The sequence below is a fragment of the Vanessa atalanta genome, chromosome 25 (assembly GCF_905147765.1).
Source record: "Vanessa atalanta chromosome 25, ilVanAtal1.2, whole genome shotgun sequence".
Classification (NCBI taxonomy): domain Eukaryota; kingdom Metazoa; phylum Arthropoda; class Insecta; order Lepidoptera; family Nymphalidae; genus Vanessa; species Vanessa atalanta.
In genome coordinates this window covers 8,652,854-8,671,941 of record NC_061895.1, presented here as the reverse complement: position 1 = coordinate 8,671,941, position 19,088 = coordinate 8,652,854, and the positions used below count along the sequence as shown (strand labels likewise).

The 19,088-nt window shown below is 35.2% G+C and overlaps 1 protein-coding gene across 1 annotated transcript in view; it reads left to right on the top strand.

Moving 5' to 3' along the window:
* The first annotated feature begins 5,044 nt into the window (after positions 1-5,044).
* The window catches only part of LOC125073805 (atrophin-1), a 39,738-nt gene continuing 25,694 nt past the window's right edge, over positions 5,045-19,088 (top strand). The window contains exon 1 of the mRNA XM_047684863.1: positions 5,045-5,365. Coding sequence (XP_047540819.1) covers positions 5,328-5,365 — 38 coding nt within the window. The 5' untranslated portion in view covers positions 5,045-5,327. The remainder of the gene's footprint in view (positions 5,366-19,088) is intronic.

The window sequence follows — 19,088 nt, the reverse complement described above, 5'->3', positions numbered from 1 at the left end:
AAAGTATTCAAATACATAAAATAATTGTATTTAATATAAATCTGCCGTTAGTTTAGAAAATATCATCGTCATATACATGTAATATTCATAATAAATATAACCCATCAATAACATACTAACACTTAGCGCTTTTATTATTCAAATAATCGTGTACAGTTCTTATAAAATATCTTATTAATTTATACTTTTCGATATGAGCTTTAAATGTATTTATTCGTAAATGTGTACGTGATTTTAAATTTTAAATATTGACTTCGAAAACCGAAAATTGAAAAACATATATAAATTGGCCCCGTTGCGTTATCGCGACCATTTTCGTTTCTTAACCTTAAAAATTATCATCATTCTAACCTGTACGTATGTGAATTGTTGCGATTTATCAGAGACCTATTTGATAATTTGATAAGAAAGAAAAAAATAGGTTCAGGTGTGGCCTATCAGTGACTCTATATTGAAAACATCCAAAATGAATACCAAAGAATTTAGGTTTTTTTTATTTCGAGAATGAATATAAAGCTATTGTTACCTTCTTTATAATCTAAATGTTACTTGAAAAATTGAAATTAAATCAATTTAAAATAAACCTTATTCAAGTAGGCTTTACCAAATACCCTTACCCTATACCCTTAGAAATCGTCTTGTTACAAGAGCATATAAAATGTAAAGTTTTCAGTTGACTCTACAACGTAAACTGAGATTAATCTGAAAAGGACTGGAACTCATTACCAATTTATTTTTTTCTATATAAACTTTATTTGAAAAATGTAATAAAAATATATTAATTAAATAACTTAATTATATAATTGTTACTCGGAAATTAAGTTAAAAGAAGTCAGAATCTAACTTAAATCGAGGGTAAGCGAACGTTGGAAATATTTTTTTTACGTACACAATATTTAAACATGGTCACTAAGTCTATTCCTCGAGAAATTTTTATATTATGATCATTTCGTAATTGTACTAAACTAATGCATCATAAATATTTTTAAATAAGATAGTATGAGTCCATGGCGGTATATACTCTAGCAAAGAACGATTGCGCAGGAGGAGGGCAAGAGGGCATTGTAGGTTGCGTCATATGTTACAAAACCACCTCCGTCGTCTGAAAATCTGAGTTTACCGACTGGATTCTAATTATCAACTTCGGCTGACTTTGTCAGTATTTAAATAATATAGTTTGTACCATCAATCAATAATTATATACATGTAATTATTACTATTTCGATACATTGTTTTGATGTCTGCGTCGATGGTCCAGTGGCTAGGTCATAGCACTCCAGATCATTAGATAGATTGGCAGAAGTATCAATACTCCCGTAATTCGGCTTGTCATGCTTTCTAAATCTCTCGTTTGTATTGAATTATGGGAATGATGGAATGGAGAGACAGACGGTTTTGAATTTTATTCAGTACACTATTAAAATAACTCAAATTAACAAATTATTTCTTTCCTTCACTTGATGTATGACTGAGTTTAGTATTGGTATAGAATTATGAAGCCTCAACTTAACCGGTTGAGCTGAAAATTTTGATACATAAAAAATAAAATCAAAATATTCTTTACTCAAGTAGGCTTATAAAAGCACTTTTGTAAATGTAAAGCTGCCACCGGTTCGGAAAGTAGATTCTACCCGGAAGAACCGGCAATAGACTCAGTATTTACTCTTTTTCATCATTTTAATTACTGAGAGTCCTGCCTAGAAATCAACAAATACCATCAATAAGTCCACGCCTTTTTTCATTTACATAAGCTTATATTGAGTAATATGTCTTATTTATCCGTATGTATTTTTACATAACCTTTAAATAAAAATCTAGGCAAAGTTAAAAATAATTGTGGAATCTTACTATAGAACAAATATCGTGCCCCGAGAAGGATGTATTAACTTTGACCTGATGACAATAAAACAACTTTATTTCGAGAGGCCGTTAAATAAAGTTTCATTTTAAGTTTTTTTAAAGAATTTTAATGGAATCTGAAAATCTATAAGTACCTAAGAGTCGTGTAATATTGTCAGTTATTTCTTAATTAGATGAATATCGATTTTGTGCAATTTCGTTTAAATAGCGGAGGCGTGAACCCAAACATGACCTCTCGAAGCAGGAACCTTGAAACATTTGATAAACATAAGATGAAAATCGATACGACAAACTTGCGAGTCAACTTTGCAATCTAGCGAAACGAGCGCCACACACGGCTCTGAACTCTGGCTTAACTTTAACCCACATAACAAAGTTCAATGTAAACACAATACGGTAGAAGTTTTCGAAGTTCCAGTTCACGGCCGCGAGGCGACCGGGCCGCCGCCACCCGCCACCCTCGCGCCACGCGGCCTACCCCTCGCCTTCGCCGAGCCGCCGCCGCCGCCGCGGCCGCCCACTGTCTCCGATTGTTAGCCAAACTTCTTTTCCTTCAAGGCAAATAATATCGCTTTCACTTGCCGCAGGATCGCTATCGCTACTAAAAAGCATAAATACAAGCTATATTTGCTAAATTCATTAAAAAATAATGCTTTATATCTATATATGTTCCTAATTACTTGTAGTCGATACCATGATGTACTTTTTGTGTTTCTAATAAAAATATATTTGAATAAAGGAACTGAAACAGGTTTTTTTTTTTAATTCTGAGGATGATGATGAGGATATACTCAAATAGATATCTCGTTTTTGTAATGGTTAGCAAGATTTCACAGTGTATGTGAATATAAGACTAATAAAATATTATATGATTGTATTACACCTGTCTATAAGTGCTCCAGAATACACACACCTCGTGTCTTATCAAATGACACCGTTTGATACGCGCCTTATGCCTTCTTATCTGTCATGTCGAAATTCTTCCACGTATCACATACCTATTCTAGTTAAAAGCTATTTTGTATATCTCGGAGAGATACATTATCTATCTATCAATTCGTATTTTTTAAAACATATGACTATATGTACTTACGTAAAAATACATAAATTATTATTGAAGTAAGTATTATTAAGTATAATTGTTTAATACATATATAATAAAAAAGTAAGGCGAATAAACTTACATACCTTACGTGACACGTATACCAATCTATCTAAAATATCAAGGTGTAATTCAATACTATAGTAATTGATTATTTTCAAACTTATCAACAATTAATAATAACGATAACGCACATTTTTTTTTTGCTTCTAGATCATTTCTATTCTAATTATTAATATGAATGTACCAAGGTATTATTGTAATAGAATATCTTCATAGTTATATAATGATATACTTCGCCTTCAGTTTACACTTTAAACTGTGAGGAACAAGTACAGACAAAATCTCAAACTCAGAATGTGCTCGCTAATGGGAAAGTGTAGTGAAATTATCTATTGCCAACGAGATATAACGTAATAAACGTGTATCTCCATTGTAAACAACTAGTCATTGTGATGGAACAGTCGCTAGCAGATAGCGGGCCGGGGGTGGCGGCACGGACGGACGCAGAGCACCGGCCGCTAGCGGAGCCCTACGTGTGCCCGATCGCACCGGCATCAGCGATGTTATCGTCGATGCCTTGCCGATTGGTGGAGTGAAGTGTTTGCGAAGCCGATACGGCTCGCGGGGACCAATCGATTTCCCGTTTCATCGAATCTTATCACAATCATGGTGGACATTCATACCTCTTGTCAGTTTCTGATATCGTATCTGAAGATATCATGGAGTGTATAAATATGGGACCATCGATCGATCGGGTCTCTATCGAAGTTTGCGCTGTGATTAAGATTGACTGACTACCAAGACCTCTCTGTGTCCTCCTTGGTGCCCCAGGCGACATCATGGTAACTAAGGGTGCTCGCTGACTGTTTCATTTATATTCGTAGTGATCTACAATATTCTATAATGTTTGGTCAAATTATCACTTTGAAATTGATGTGATAATAATTTTGTTTTTGAATCAGTGCTAGATTTTAATCTCTTAACTAATATATATTTTTAATATAGTGCGAATTCAAAAGTGTTTCCTAAGTCTATATCCATAAAAGTGTCTATGTAAAATAATAATGATTACGTAATAACATATGGCAGCTAAATGCCACTCGTGTTTGCTACTCGTATCTTACGAGGCTGAACATTATTCATTGAAAATAAATTATCCTGATTTATTTTAATTAGTAGGTACTAAATATACGCTTGATATAGAATTAAATAGAATTGCTGACGCGAGGGGGAAAAGCAGTGCTCTTATCAGAGAACGTCAGCCGCACCTTTTCAAGCGGTGATAGCGCGCCGAGCGACTCTATAACGGGCACGCGCACTCCGGTTGTCACACGGAGCAAACAATCTATCACCGCTAATGTTATTTTAAATTTCATATTTGTATTTCAGAACCAGTGGAAAGAAGCTCACGTTAGGCTTCACGTCTGAGTTGGACAGGGGATCTTGACAGTTTGATACTGAATGCTGCCAGATCTATCTTTCCAGCTCACGCGTGGAACCTCCTACAACAAACACCGCCACGAGCATCGACGTGTTGAACACTGGAAAATATTTTGGCGTTAAGGATTAAGTGGAGGTGTGATCTCTTCACTTTTTATGATTAAAGTGAGATTCAACTCCTCCAACTTAACCCTAAATCGCAAAATTCGTCGTCCGCCGATCTTGCAGCTGTTGTGATTGATTTGTTATCTATTTTTATTTTATGTTAATACTATGTATGTATAAAATTATGTCGAAAATATATTGTATATGAATTAAAAAATAGGTACTGAATTATAAAAATAAATATTATCTACGATCCAGTTTTTTATTTTTTCTACACTAAGCCTTAATTGAGACATAATATTCTTTATTAATAAACTATAAGTATTTGATATTACACATACAGTCTTAACAAGAAATACAACTTGAATTATGGCGCCGATATGTACCAAGTGGCGCCACAGTACGCGCATGCGAGTATTATGAAAGACCCAATGCTACGCGGACTAACCCGAAGTGCATCACAAATCACTAGAAAAAAATCACAACACTCAACAAAAAATGGGCAAAAAAATGTTGGTAACACCGGTGCGCTAAAAAAGCTTGCAAACTTCACGCACATAACCTGCGCTGGACATCGACTCGTCCCTATCTAACTCTGGGAAAATGTATATTGATTTTTCAAAGAAAAGTCAACCGATGTAACAAAACACCGTTCGCGGAGTGTTTATACGCGTATTAAATCGTCGCGGTCGATGTGTAGTGTCGTCGAGATGGTGCGACGGTATATCTCGGCGTGTTCCGAGTGAGATTTGGAGAGAGTGTTGCGTCGCTCGGCCGACGGCCCGGAGCCTGGCCGCGGCCAGGGCCTGGGCGCGCCATGGACGCCGCCGCCGATCCGCTACGAGCGGTCAGGCCGTGAGTATCGCGTCTTCGACCTCTCGTTACTTATCATTACCTATGAACCCATTTCGTCTGGGTCATCTTCTTACGTGGTGGATTATTTTGGTCATCGCGAGCTCATTCGATATTGCGAAACCGTGCGCGATCGTTTTTCGCTTTAGCGCAGACCCGACATTCTCTCGGTCTTGCAGCGTCACGGCCTCCGCAACGTTGCGCCATTTCGAGCGATCGGATCGTCCGTGAGAGCGAGTCGAGGCGAGGGCACAACGACATCGCAGCCGCGGCAGGGCGGCAGGGCGCCGCCGCCGATAGCTATCTCGTAGCGCGGCGGCCGAGCGTGACCGCTCCGCCACCGCCTCACGTCCGTCAGACGAGCGCCGAGCCGTTCGTGTCGTCCTTATGTCGTAAATGAATGGTCGCAGATCGTATCGTAAATCAGATTCATGTTTACAGTTTTTGCGGGTCGCATATTACCTGTCGCGCCGCCCTTTGTGTAAGGGCAGCGCGAGAGGCCGCGGCTCGCGCTCGGCCGGGACTCGCCTGGCACTCACGAGACAATCGAGTGAATTATGGCTAGGTGCATATACACCATGCACTACACATAACATACCTAACGTACGCGCCTACCTATCTATAGTGCAGCGAAGGCTGTAACTACGTACCTACTCAAACAAAGCATTTGCCCACAAATCCATAATACTAACCCGACATGGCCAGTTTTCGCGTTCTTTGTAAAATTCGTGCGAAGCTAATGTAGTGTTTATATGCGAAAAGTAATTTGCGAGTTTAAAAACATCTGTGTTTGTCAATTGTTGTATAAAAGTGTGCATTTTGAGGTTAGGCCGTGATTTACGCCATCAGTGTGTGCTAAGAGTGTAGTGGACTATAATGTAAGGCGACGAAACATTCGAATTTTATTGATTCGCCGTTTCCTAAGTAGAGTGTGAGAAACGAAATGTGTTTGATGGGTCAAAAGTATACAGGCAAAAAAAGTACCTAATCTCTCAGTGCACAGTCATACAATTTATTACATTCAATAATTTCAAGTTTTTTTTCTTATTAAAGTATTTGTAATAAGTGTTCAAAGTGGTATCAGAGTGTGTTTTTTGCGGTGTGGCAAGTTGAAGCCCCTTGCGGTCCATGTGAGCAAGATCGACCCTATGTTCAGGTGATGTTCACTCTTTCAGCAACATATTCATATTATAGAAGCTTCCTTTATTTACAAACTCATAATAATTCATCACATTGTTTCTGTTCAACAGTAAATAATACTATCACTATTTACATTTTAATCTCTTGAGATTTGATAGTGACAGCAATATAAATAATTTTGGAGTATTTTAAATCATAACGACACAAATTAATCCAAAAATTACTTTTAATTAAATATGCACAACAATGAAGCTTATCAATTGATTCATAAGTGACATAAAAGTTTACTTCAAAACATGGTTTTACTCTCATTGCCCAATTTATTTAAGAATATAAAATATGCAAAACATTAAACAGTAACCACCATAGGATTCAATTAATACATTAATATTTGTCATATAAATAATTTATATGCGTTTAAATCTACGGTAGATCAAACAAGTCTTTGTTGTTTAGCATGTTTTGACATAATTATTAACATCAATAACATTGTAATTGTGATCTAACTAAATCAATAGATCAAAAACATTAAGTAATAAATCACATGATAAAAGATATGAGGGGTTACAAAAATGATAGGTCTCGTAGAGTAAGGTGATCAAGGAGTTATTTGATTATGATTTATGTTGTATTTGTATTATATGTTGAGTGTAGCAATCCAGGATACGTACGACTTAATGGGATGATGATACATTGCTTGGAAATAGCCTTTGTATTATTTTTAGCTCATATTAATTAAACTTTAAATCAATTTAATAGCTGGTGAATTATAATAAGTTGTTAATGTAAATTTAAACAAAAGTTTATAATTATGATACAAATGTGCTTTTCCATATTATCTGGTTAGATAGTTCTGTAGAGTGCATATTGTAAGACCCACTGTGATAATCATTGCTCATAATGAGAAGTTAGTGCTCAGTATGGGTTTAGGTATGTTCTCAATGTTTTGTTATGACTCATTTCAGTTGACAACATGACTTGGGTTTGTCACATGTTTCTATAGTGTAGAATTTTAAGTACAACCGGGCGCTGTATGTTCGGACTACACATAACATTTTCAGTTCCTTTATAAATACAAGATAATCATTTCTTATTTGATATTCTCATAAAAGTAGCACTGTTAGTACTAGTAGGAAATTATATTTGTTTCTACCAGCTTAAGGAATGTGTGCATAATTTCAGTACAACATTTTGAACTGGATTATCGATCAATTACAACATTTATCCTAAACATACTAATATATAAACTTAAACAAAAGCTTTTTCAATTAACTACCATGTGTTTAAGGTATACTTTGAATGGGTTGGATTGTTCCTATTAAAATAAATAATATGATTTTAACTTTGAATATTTTTTGACAAAGCAAAATTTCACTTTAAACATAATAACAAAGAACACCTTAATCCTTAAATGTTTTAAAAGCCTACTCGTTGTAATAACAATAAAAGTAATGTTTCTACTCATCCTTATATTTTAGATATGTTGTAAACAACGATTACATATGCGAAATAGTATTAGTAAATTATCAGTATAAAAATATGTACAAAGAGGTCCACATTCTTAACTGACATTGAATGTATAAAACAAGTTCAGGAATTAATCAATTAATTATTTTAATGTAACCAATAAACGTTTCAAGTATGCATTATGATCATTTTCAAAGTTCGCATTGTTAAAAGTTTTTTTATTAAAATAACAGGGAAATATTCCATGTGATGTGTAATTGATATGTTATTTTAAATTGCCACAATTATGTCAGGTTTTAAATTGGAAAATGTATATAATTAGGTATAAGTGGATTAAAAAAAAATTAAAGGGCATATAATTTTGCAATTGAACTTGTTAATTGGACGTTAATAATATTTAATATTAGGTTAATATTTAAACAGCTGTTCTCTATGTACTTTCTGTTGGGTAGGTAGGCTTTTGTGTTGTCTTTCTTATCGTCGGTCTTTCAATTTGTTCTATGTGGAGGTTGTTAATTCAGTTTTCCTTCTTATGAGCATATCATAGTAAAGTAATTATATTGTTCCAGTAATATTTTTGATATATATAATTTGCTAAAATTAATTAAATAATTTGTTTGAATAGTGTTTTGTTTATATATTGAAAAGAAACAAACATTTTAGTAAAGTATTTATAAAAATTAAATAAACTTAATTTTTTTTTTAGCTCGGTTATATATTGTTTGGTACTCTTTTTGAGATTCAAGTAAAGCAATTAAAGAAAGGAAATCCATTTAAGTATTTATATATATTTATATTAATAAATATCTCAAATAATAAGAAGACAAATCTAGTTTCTTCTTTTAAAAAACAGAAAACAAATGAAACATAAGTTCAAGTATAATTAGGTATGTTTTTAACAGACATTAAAAACTTAAAACGAAGTTATGAAATATAATGTGGTAATTGATAAATGCAAATGCTGAAGACTATTCATAAGCCAGAAGCATTGTCAATTCCCTCAATTTGACTAGTGACCCTTGGCCACTTGACGCTGATAACCGGTATTACAATAAAATTAATTTATTATTCTTCAATTTAACACCTTTGTCATGCTCACCTAAAGAATTAACAAAAAACTGTAAGAATCTATTATTAATGAGGTTTTTAACTAATTTATGGAATGAATGTTTCACCAAAGAATTGTTTCCTAAAAAAAATTGGAACTGATTTCAAAGTCCGATTTTTTTCGCTTTCCGTTTTAAATTTCTAAGACAACCAAATTAAAAAGAATTACAGAAGGATGGATAAACAAAATTGTTAAGAAGTTATCATTTAATCATAAATACATATAAAATCCGTCCCTGCAAAAGGAAAATTGCGTGGTTACTTTTGTGTCCTGAATTCGCTTCGGTGACAGAAGTCCTGTAATTACCTTAAGTAGTCAAAGAGAATAAACAAAACTTCCCCAAATCCAAGAAAACTTAAAGAATATTACTCTCTTAATAGTTGCAATCGCAGAAATTGCCAACTATTTCAGTGGAGTTTATGTTATGTTTAAAAAATATCTTGGTTTCATGCCCATTATATGAAATTAGGACATAGTATGTAACTATTTGTATATGTTATAAGTGCCTAACTTGCCGCGTTTGTAGTTGCTCCTTTGTTAAGCGCTTGTCTTAAGTATAATCTGACTACATTTGTTTTTCTAGTTTTATTGGTAAAATGTTATTTTCAAGTATGTATCATTTAAAAAAAATACGTTCTGTTGAATTCCCATCCTATATTTCAGTGTGATAATTAACACTGTTTTGCCAAAAATATGTCCAATAACGGAGCCGAGCTGGCCAAGAGACTAGAACACTTGAATTTAAACCGATGATTGCGGATCCAAACCACGGCAGGCACCACTGAGCCTCACGTGCTTAAATTGTGATTATAATTTATCTCGAACTCGACGCTGAAGGAAAACATCATCAGGAAACCTGTATTGGCCGAATTTACACGTGTATCCGCTACTTTCATAGGATTTACGCGATGGAGTAACCTCTCCCAGAGAAGGATATTTGAAATAGTGTATGTATGTAAATATTAATAATTGAATCCGTTTTATCCGTGGCTCGAGCTGGAAATCCTTTTATATGTTCGTTCAGTGTTTGTATTTAGCAATAATTAAACCTACGACAATTTTTGGACAAGTAATACCAAAAAGTACTTCCAAGGTTAATACTTGATCTCATTTAAATTCGCAATGTTCAGAATTTCGTATTCTTATAATTAATTATAACGATTACTGTAAACTTATATGTATAATCAAATGAGCTTACGATAAATACACATTCTGTCTTTCATAAATAGGATATCAGACGAGGAAAAAGACAAGGCGATGGTAAAAAAAAAGCTGTCATCAGTAAAAACTTATTACATGAAATTTAAAATTTCTAACATTCAGTAAATGTCCCACTGCTGAATCGTGGAACTGCGACGGCCTTCTTTCTTGTGAGGTTTGAAGTTTCCTCTGCGCTGCCTCCAGCCGGCTGTGTTGGTACACGTGACAGCAGTTCATCTATTATATTCAAATTTCGTTACGATGTTTTGCTTCGTCGCCGCTCACGATATCAATTAGACGCATTAAATTAACAATTAATTCATCTTCGGTTAAGATTCACGTGTTCTAATCACTAGTTTAGTTACACTAGCTCATTAAAATATCTAAACAATACAAAGTATTGATCTTTAGCGGAAGAATAAGTTGGTACGTACAGACGAGCCCGCACTAAATCCTACTACTTACTCGCCCTTTAATGCATACTGATATTCTAGAGAGCAATACTAAAACCTAAACCGATTGTAATGAAGTCCATCTTTCAGGATGAATTGTCATAATAAACTTCCGCTTCATAATATGAAGACATTTTCAAATCAAATATATTTTTCATATAGGTAGACGGATACACAAATGGGATAGCTCGTTGTGAGTAGTCACCATTGCACTACCAACCTTGGGAACTAAGATGCTATATTCCTTATACCTGTAGTTACACAGGATCTCATCCTTCAAAACCTGGACACAGTGATCAGTGCCAGGTATTTACGCTGATTTGCACCAGTACCAAACCAACAAGTAATTGGAAAAGTCAAAATCTGAATGCTGCCCCCACTGGCGACAGGCTTGTTGGTTTTATTTCTCCCAGAGTATTAAATTATTAGTATAGAGACATTCGCCCACATGAGCAGTGCTTAATTATTTAGACATGATATCTATAATATTATTATTATTATTAATGCGAAAGTTACTTTGTCTTTGTTACCTCTTCAAGTCTAAACCGCTGAAACTATTTAGATGAAATTTGGTATTGAGATAGTTTCAGTCCCGAGGGAGGGAGGGTCATAAATCTTTAATGATAGTTTGTGTGCTATAGGTAAAAGTTTATAAATTTTGCGCGGGCTAAGCCGCACGTTTAGTTAGTATAAATATACTCAAAAAAACCAAACTATATTTTATTCAACTACCTATGTTTGAATCGTCATTTTATATGATTAAGTTAAATTAAATTACTACCGGTTCGGAATGTAGATTCTACCGAGAAGAACCCGCAAGAAACGGTAGTTATTAGTTATTTAGTATTTAACCCTTCTCATTAAATAGAAAGACGTATGTAATGCAAACAAAAACATTTCAAATCATAGATAGATCCTGAAATTAGAGCGATAAAACGAACAAACGAACTCTTCAATTTATAATGTCATGTAGATATTATTTTAATTGCTTGTTCTTCGAAAGCATGTTGCAGGATTGTTCATTTTGATTGTTTTCGGACGAGTCGAGCGATCTGGATATCGTATTTTTCGTTTGTATGGGAAAAACCATGTCAACGATTCCGTTGCTATTATTGCAGATAACAGTCGCGACTCGCAATAGAATAGTTCGGAACGTATGTGAAGTGTACAATTCTGAGTCACGTCTCGTATGAGGCAATCGGTCCTCTTACTCGTATCTATATAGTCACAACTCCGACATATCTGAATAAATTACCCTTTCAGCTTAGTTCGTACCGATAATGACGCGACGTGTCCGTTGCCAACGGACGCGAGTTCCACAATTATTCGATGTGAAGGAAATTAATGAAAAGCGCATAAAGTTTCGTAGTCGAAAGTCGTCGAGTGATAGATTTCGATGGTTCTAGAACATGTCGGTGCGCCGTAGTACGCTGAGGGTATCAGTGAGTCGATATCGCTTGTTCGTTATCTCGCAGAACTGGGTCGTTGTACTTGATCCTCTGCTCGCTGCACTCTGCTCGGGATTGCGTACTGCACTGCAGGGTTACCATGTCGGCTCGATGTCACAAACTGAACACATTATCATTTAATTTCCCTTACGCGACATTAATAACTAAACACGAATCGGGTGTGTTATACCCGAAAATTGAGAAGGTTAAAAGAAATGATTGCGTAATTTAATTGGATAATACATTGCATCCATAAAATTTTCATTAAAACTTTACCCTTAATAGTAATTATAGAAATGTTTTATTTTTAATATATATATATATATATATATCAGTACAAGTATTTTTTTACGACGTCACAAAAATAGGGATAAGATGGAAATTTTGTAAGTCACAGTGAAATATCAATATTTATTTCTCATTGCTTTCTGAGTACTAAAAAAAATCACATCTCATACGAAATGATAATACACGAAGAGCGGATATATGATACATGGTAACCCTACATGCCGCTCGCCTGTGCGCGCATATTAAATACATAATTAGGTGGATAATTGCACGCTTCGTTACTGCTACGTGCGCCTTTGGCTGGCGCGCTCATGCGGACAAGCCAGAGTGACCATTTCAACGGCACTATTCAATAAATCCTAGCTGAAATTATTTATAACTTGAGAATTGAGATATTTGCGCTTCCAAATATTTATGTTTTAATGTTGATTTACTTTTAAAACGCTTTTAGATGCGTTGCGCACATTTATTCAGTTAGTTAATAAAATAGTTTTATTAAAACTACTAAAATGTATTACCGCAACTGATAAGCTCGGCTCGGCTCGTGGGTATCGCCGGACCACAGTTACACTTACACCGCACTTAAATGATTAACATACGGGTTTCTATTCATTTCAAAGTCGAGTGGATGCTGCGTTAGTTCTTCAGCGACGATTAAAAGATTACGCGACAAAATTACAGGGTGCGACGAGTAATTAAAAATGTAGATTGGCCTGAACGCCGCAATCCGTCACGCAGCACCGCATGCACGGTGACGCAATAAAAAAAAAAACAAAAGAAAAATAAAAGTACAACAATTAACCCAGTGGGACCTTGGAAAAAATCCTGCGGTATAATTCATAAACGGTCATTAACTTTAAACTTGTTTCGTACGAAGCGAGGATAGATCGATCGAGGCGACCTCTCGAGGATCACGGCCTCCTCGGTCCTCGCGCCTCGCGTCCTGCTGTATGCTCGCTAGCCGTTCAATGTTATCGTTTATAATATTTCATAATAATTGCGCGTACTGTAAATGAAAAGTCGTTAAAGTAATTACTTAATACACGAAGGTCTTCGAGTGACATTGATTGTAAGTACGCTCAAGATTATACCGTCGATAGTTCTGTACGAGAAGAAAAAGTTGTTTATAATGAGTAATGTTTCACCAACATCGGCTCAGTGTTTGAATTTGTACCGCACTCGTGGGCTATTTTCTAACCAGATTAAAAGCGCTGGCGGTTAATCTTCTAAATTTTATTTAGTTGAATAGAAGAGGTTTTCGTTGCATTTTATATAGTTCTAATTAACGTTTACGTAACTTTTGTATTATCTATATTAAGGTGATAATGCTGAACAGTTTGCTTATTTGTTTGAATGCTCTCATTTAAGGAGCTATCAATGCGTTCTGTTATAGGGTTTACGGTTTGAGACTTTCTAAAAAAAGAAATTAAATAGATTTCTCTTAAAACAAACGTCGGATATGGAAGTCTGAATAGAACTGACTGGCTACTGGTTAGGATTTGGAGACGTTAAGACAATGATAATCATGAGTAAGCCTGCAAGGGACTGTTGTAACAGTTCGTATTGAAACGATATTTTTGCTTGAGATGCCTGTTTATTGTGTGGCTCGTAGAGTATATAACATGACGCTGCGGCCCACGGGGGCGGGGCGTAACGTTTAACGCGGGTGAAACCGCACGGAGCGGCTACTTTCATTATATTTTTACTTTTGTGAGAATCATAACATAGACGACGGCGATATGGGTCAGCATGTGGGCGGCACATTTGTACATCTCCCTCTGACCGAGTAGACAAACAAACAGACGAGAAGTCTAACATTGAAAACGTGGGTAATGAGTGAGCATTCTCAAGTCTATTAGGAGAACGAGTATTTTTTTTATAAATTCTTTGTTTCATCAATTGTAGTCTTTCAAGTTTTTTTCTATAAACGGCATTTTTTGCCATTACCTGTCCAAATGTATGTCGTACCATTCAGCTGTTTTCGGCGAATGTGTCTATGGGCTGTATAAATATCTTCGATTTGGAACTGAACGTGCGACGCTGGCGACGGCAGGTGTTCCGCAAGCCGCGACACATGTACATAATACGACGTATGATATGTTCGTTTATTTACTTTTACGACTAATTTTTTTAATGTCTTGTTGGTTTAGTGGCTAACTTATAAGGTTTATTCCAAGGTTTAAATCCCGACTTTGGCCAATAAATGGTTGTAGAAGTTTTTTTGTCGAGGTATTCTCAGTAGCAACCCGTATTCTTGACTCGAAAAAAACGTTAACTCGTCGGTACTCTGGATTTCTCTTCAGACGTATCGGATTATGCGAGTGGAGGAATCGAGATCGGCCATTGAAGCCGAAACTCGGTAGAACATTAATAATTTAAAAACTCACGTCAATACTACCATAGTACACTCACCCCTACAACTAATCCCCTAAGAACATGCACAATTTTAATTCCTATTACTATATTTAAATTCCAGAAGCAATTTCAGTTTTTCTGAATAAAAAACAAATTTAGTATCTTTATTACGAATAACTGATGTAACGGAGTGGCCGCCGATGGTAATGATTCAATTCGACGAATATAAACGCAGAGGTTAGCCCGCGATCCGCGCCTCGCATAGCTCGCATTCAGCCACCTCGCCGTCGCCCTCGTAAAGCGTGAAGATAACGTCACGCACACAAATCACATTTATTGCCCGCTCGTTACTCCTTCGATCGAATTGACACATCGATTTGACGGACGGGCAGAAGCAATAAACGCGTATTAACATTACACATGCGTTGTTTACATCGGCCATAGTAGCGAGTGGGTAATAATTCAAGAGCAGTTTTATGAATGAAGCCCATTCAGAGTGGCGTTTATGTTTATTGCGGCATAATGCGAGCAGCGAGCGGCTCCGCGGGACTCGATAGCGCGATCGCGATCAGCTGTTTTGTTCATTTCCGATTCCGATTCTAGTTCGACGCGACTTTTGACGGAGGCGCGATCGAAGACGACGCGTCGCTTTGTTTATGATATCTTGATTTATGGACTTGTTGCTGCTCGCCGGAACTCCGCATTTTAAATTTAAATGCTGTCCGAGTTTCAATTGCAGTTATGGTATCGGTAATCGTATTGTTTATTTTGTCTTTATTCATTTATGCCGGTACGCGTTTTGATGTAGTCCTTCATGCGTCTTGCAATTACTATTATAATTGATTACGTTGTTTATGTACTAAACTATAGGCGCTTGTAGGTTTAATTAAGAATGGAATTTGTTATCGTATATATCTACGTTTTTATATAGTATGTTATGTTTATTTTTGCTCAATGAATAATGTTAATAATGAGTAATGACTTACTCTAATGTTGTCAAAAAGTGTTTACATAATAGTTCACCTTCTGAGAATGACAATAAAATATAACGGGGCTTCTATACGACGGTTTACAAGCCGCGTACGAAATACGAAAATAAAAAAAAAAAACATTGACCAAGGTTTAGAGTTACTGGTTTTTTGTAAAAGAGTTTTTAATGATTGCATGAATCGTTTGATGCTTTAATAAGGCAATTAACCAGACCTTTTAACGATCAAAACAAACGATCGTAAAAATTAATTTGCATTTATGAATTAAGCTATGTTGATATTATAATTATTATGTTGGATGCAATTGTGTAAAAATCGTTAAATATGTTCTAATTCGAGATCTACCGTTGTTAAGCGATAGTTATTGTTAATGTAACAAATGACGGTAAATTTATGCGATATATAAAAACTCCGTTTAAGAGATTGCAAACAAAATAGAGTCGAATGTAGTATATTACTTCTTAAATCGCTTCAAAGATTACAAGAGATTTGCTCGGCGCGGTTCTTTTAAATATCAGTTGTTGTCGTTATAATCATTTTCGCGGATGAACTTGACAAAAATAACTTGCTATTGTTAGTTCTTAGTATAAAATATAGGTATGTCTATGTACGTACAATACATATCACGATATATGCATTTTGACGCTGCCTGAAAATAAAATAATGCATGTCGTAAAAAATACGTAAATTCAAATCATCGAAGACACAACAAAGATGGTACCGTCGGACGTCTGCGGAGATATGCGAAATAGATAACAAATTAAATGATGAGGTTATTCATTTGAAAAATAATTGATATGCTATTGAAGACGGTGCAATGAGTATCCGCCATTTTTCGAAAGATTAAAGTGTCGGATAAAATCCTGCCGCATGTTTATCTAACAATCCGCATTTAAGCCGCGTGGTAGAAGCTCTAAAACCGTAGACCAGCAGTGGGACATTTACGGGCTGTAACTTTTTTTATTTGATTTAAATCAGAATACGCCATTTGCATTAAAGTTTAAGATATATTTTGTTTCCTTTAGATTTTATGTTATCTGTACTGAAAACCCCGTGCATTAACATAAGGTTTAATCAGGGAACCGAAGTCTCACATCTAAACCGAAGTATATTTCAATTCACCGACGGAGACTGCGGCTGGTCGCAGAGTTACCACATCACTGTTCACCCTCGACCTCGGCGTTGGATTTGCACCTCAAGTTTTAAATTCGACCTTGCAAGATCGAGTTTCTGTATTGATGTTGCGTAATTAGCGAACAGTTCTCGCCATTTGTCTTATGATCTAACTTTCGCCATCGTGATCATTTATTAATATTGACTACGTACCTTTTGCAAAAATTTACTATAAAACTCACTCAGACGGAACTATTTTGTATGTAATTAAAAATATAGTCGTCGCATTTACACATACGTAAACCGATTAAGTGGGAAGAGGATGGAATGTTACCGAAACTTAAAACTGTTAGTTTTTTTTAGCGAATAAAATCTATTGGTCCAATAATTATGCATTACATTAACGTTTTAAATGTGGTGTGGGACTTGTTTTATACTTCAAATACTTTCAAACCGCAAAGGTTGCGTCACAATCAGTTCAGTAGTTTCCTTGAAAGAAATCGTTTATGAATATGTCCATTTTAACTGTTAATTGGACGATTTTTTTGCTGAATTGCCGAACAGGTATTGTAGGTATATGAGAAATAGTCGCGTGAAATTGGTTTGGGAGACTTTTTTTTATTAAAGTAGACACTAATCATATATTTATTTGATGATCTTGTTTATCTGCTTGCAATACGCAGAAACCAATTACGGTTTGAAACTTTTAAGTCGAAACAATAAACATTTTCGATCCATTGACAAAGTAAAATTAAATGTGAAATTGCCATAGGAATGTAGTTCTACCGAGAAAAACCGGCGAGACACTCAGTACCTATGTACATAGATATATCAACTAAATATATATAATTAAATCTATATATCTTGCACGAAAATCAATAAATATAAACACGTTTCTTATCATCTACCTATATAAGCCTTGATAATAGGTTTATGTTGTTTATTAAAGTTTTTATATATAAGCTTCAAGTGCAGGTTGGGAAATTTAAAAGTCCTCCAATTTAAATCCTTGTCCAAAGAAGGATGTATCGATTTTAGAGAGACAGACTATGTATATCTATACTCTTCTGTGCTAAAGTATAAAGATCAGAGGGTTTGTTTGTTCGAACGCTATAATCTCAGCATTAGTTAATCCGATTAGATGCTATTTTTGAGCTAGGTAGCCCATTTAGTGAAAAAAAATATTGACTGCACTCGGTGGTAGGGTTTTGGCGTCAGATATTCTAACGATAAAAAGCAATACTTAGCACTTAGTTGAACTACGGGCACAAGGGACATAATATCATAGTTCCCAAGGTTGACAGCGTGTTAAAAAAATCTTACGACATCAATTTGTATGGGCGATATAATGTGTATGAGTGATGACTATTTACCATCAGGTAGCCCATTTGCCTAGTCTTTGGAAAAAAACTGTAATATCCATCATATCGATCCAAGGAGCAGGAGGAGGAGGAGGAGTTCGATAAAGTAATACATAGCATATTCTAAGATCTTTTTGATCGGTTGTTTTTTCATAATGTCCGGATTCCTTCTCGTACGGGATAAACCTCACTGAGCAGCTTTGTGTAAAGTTAATTCTAACTCATATCATTCGTTTGCTGTTGAAAAACATGACCACGTTGCAACGGCAATGGCATTGTGACTTGTAAATTATTACACATCTCGGTATTGCCATCGCCATAGCTCAGTTCAATGTCGTCATTAATTAAACACACACATAACACTGTTATACATACACACATATACACAATCGGAGGCGAATTATCGAGCTAGGAAAAATAGATATAATAGTAGACAGATAATAGATAGACGAAGGTTACCTACTATATATCGTAGGCTTATAGTGATAAAATAAAATTCATAATATACTTTATTAATCACTTTACATAATATTCGTGATGAACCTCGGTAAGACTCTCACTAGGTGATGTTTTACACGAATGTAAAAATTCCGCCACGGTAATAAAATACACTTAGATTTATTCTACCTAAAAATCTTATTAACTTCATTGTTATTGTTATTTATTAATGACTTTTTATTTTTTTAACATAAAATTTAAATTTATTGATTGGCAAATTTGTAACACGCATTAAAATACGCAGCCTGTATTTAGTCTGCCACTAAACAAACATCAACTTGTTATTAAAAATAATCTCGTCAGTAAC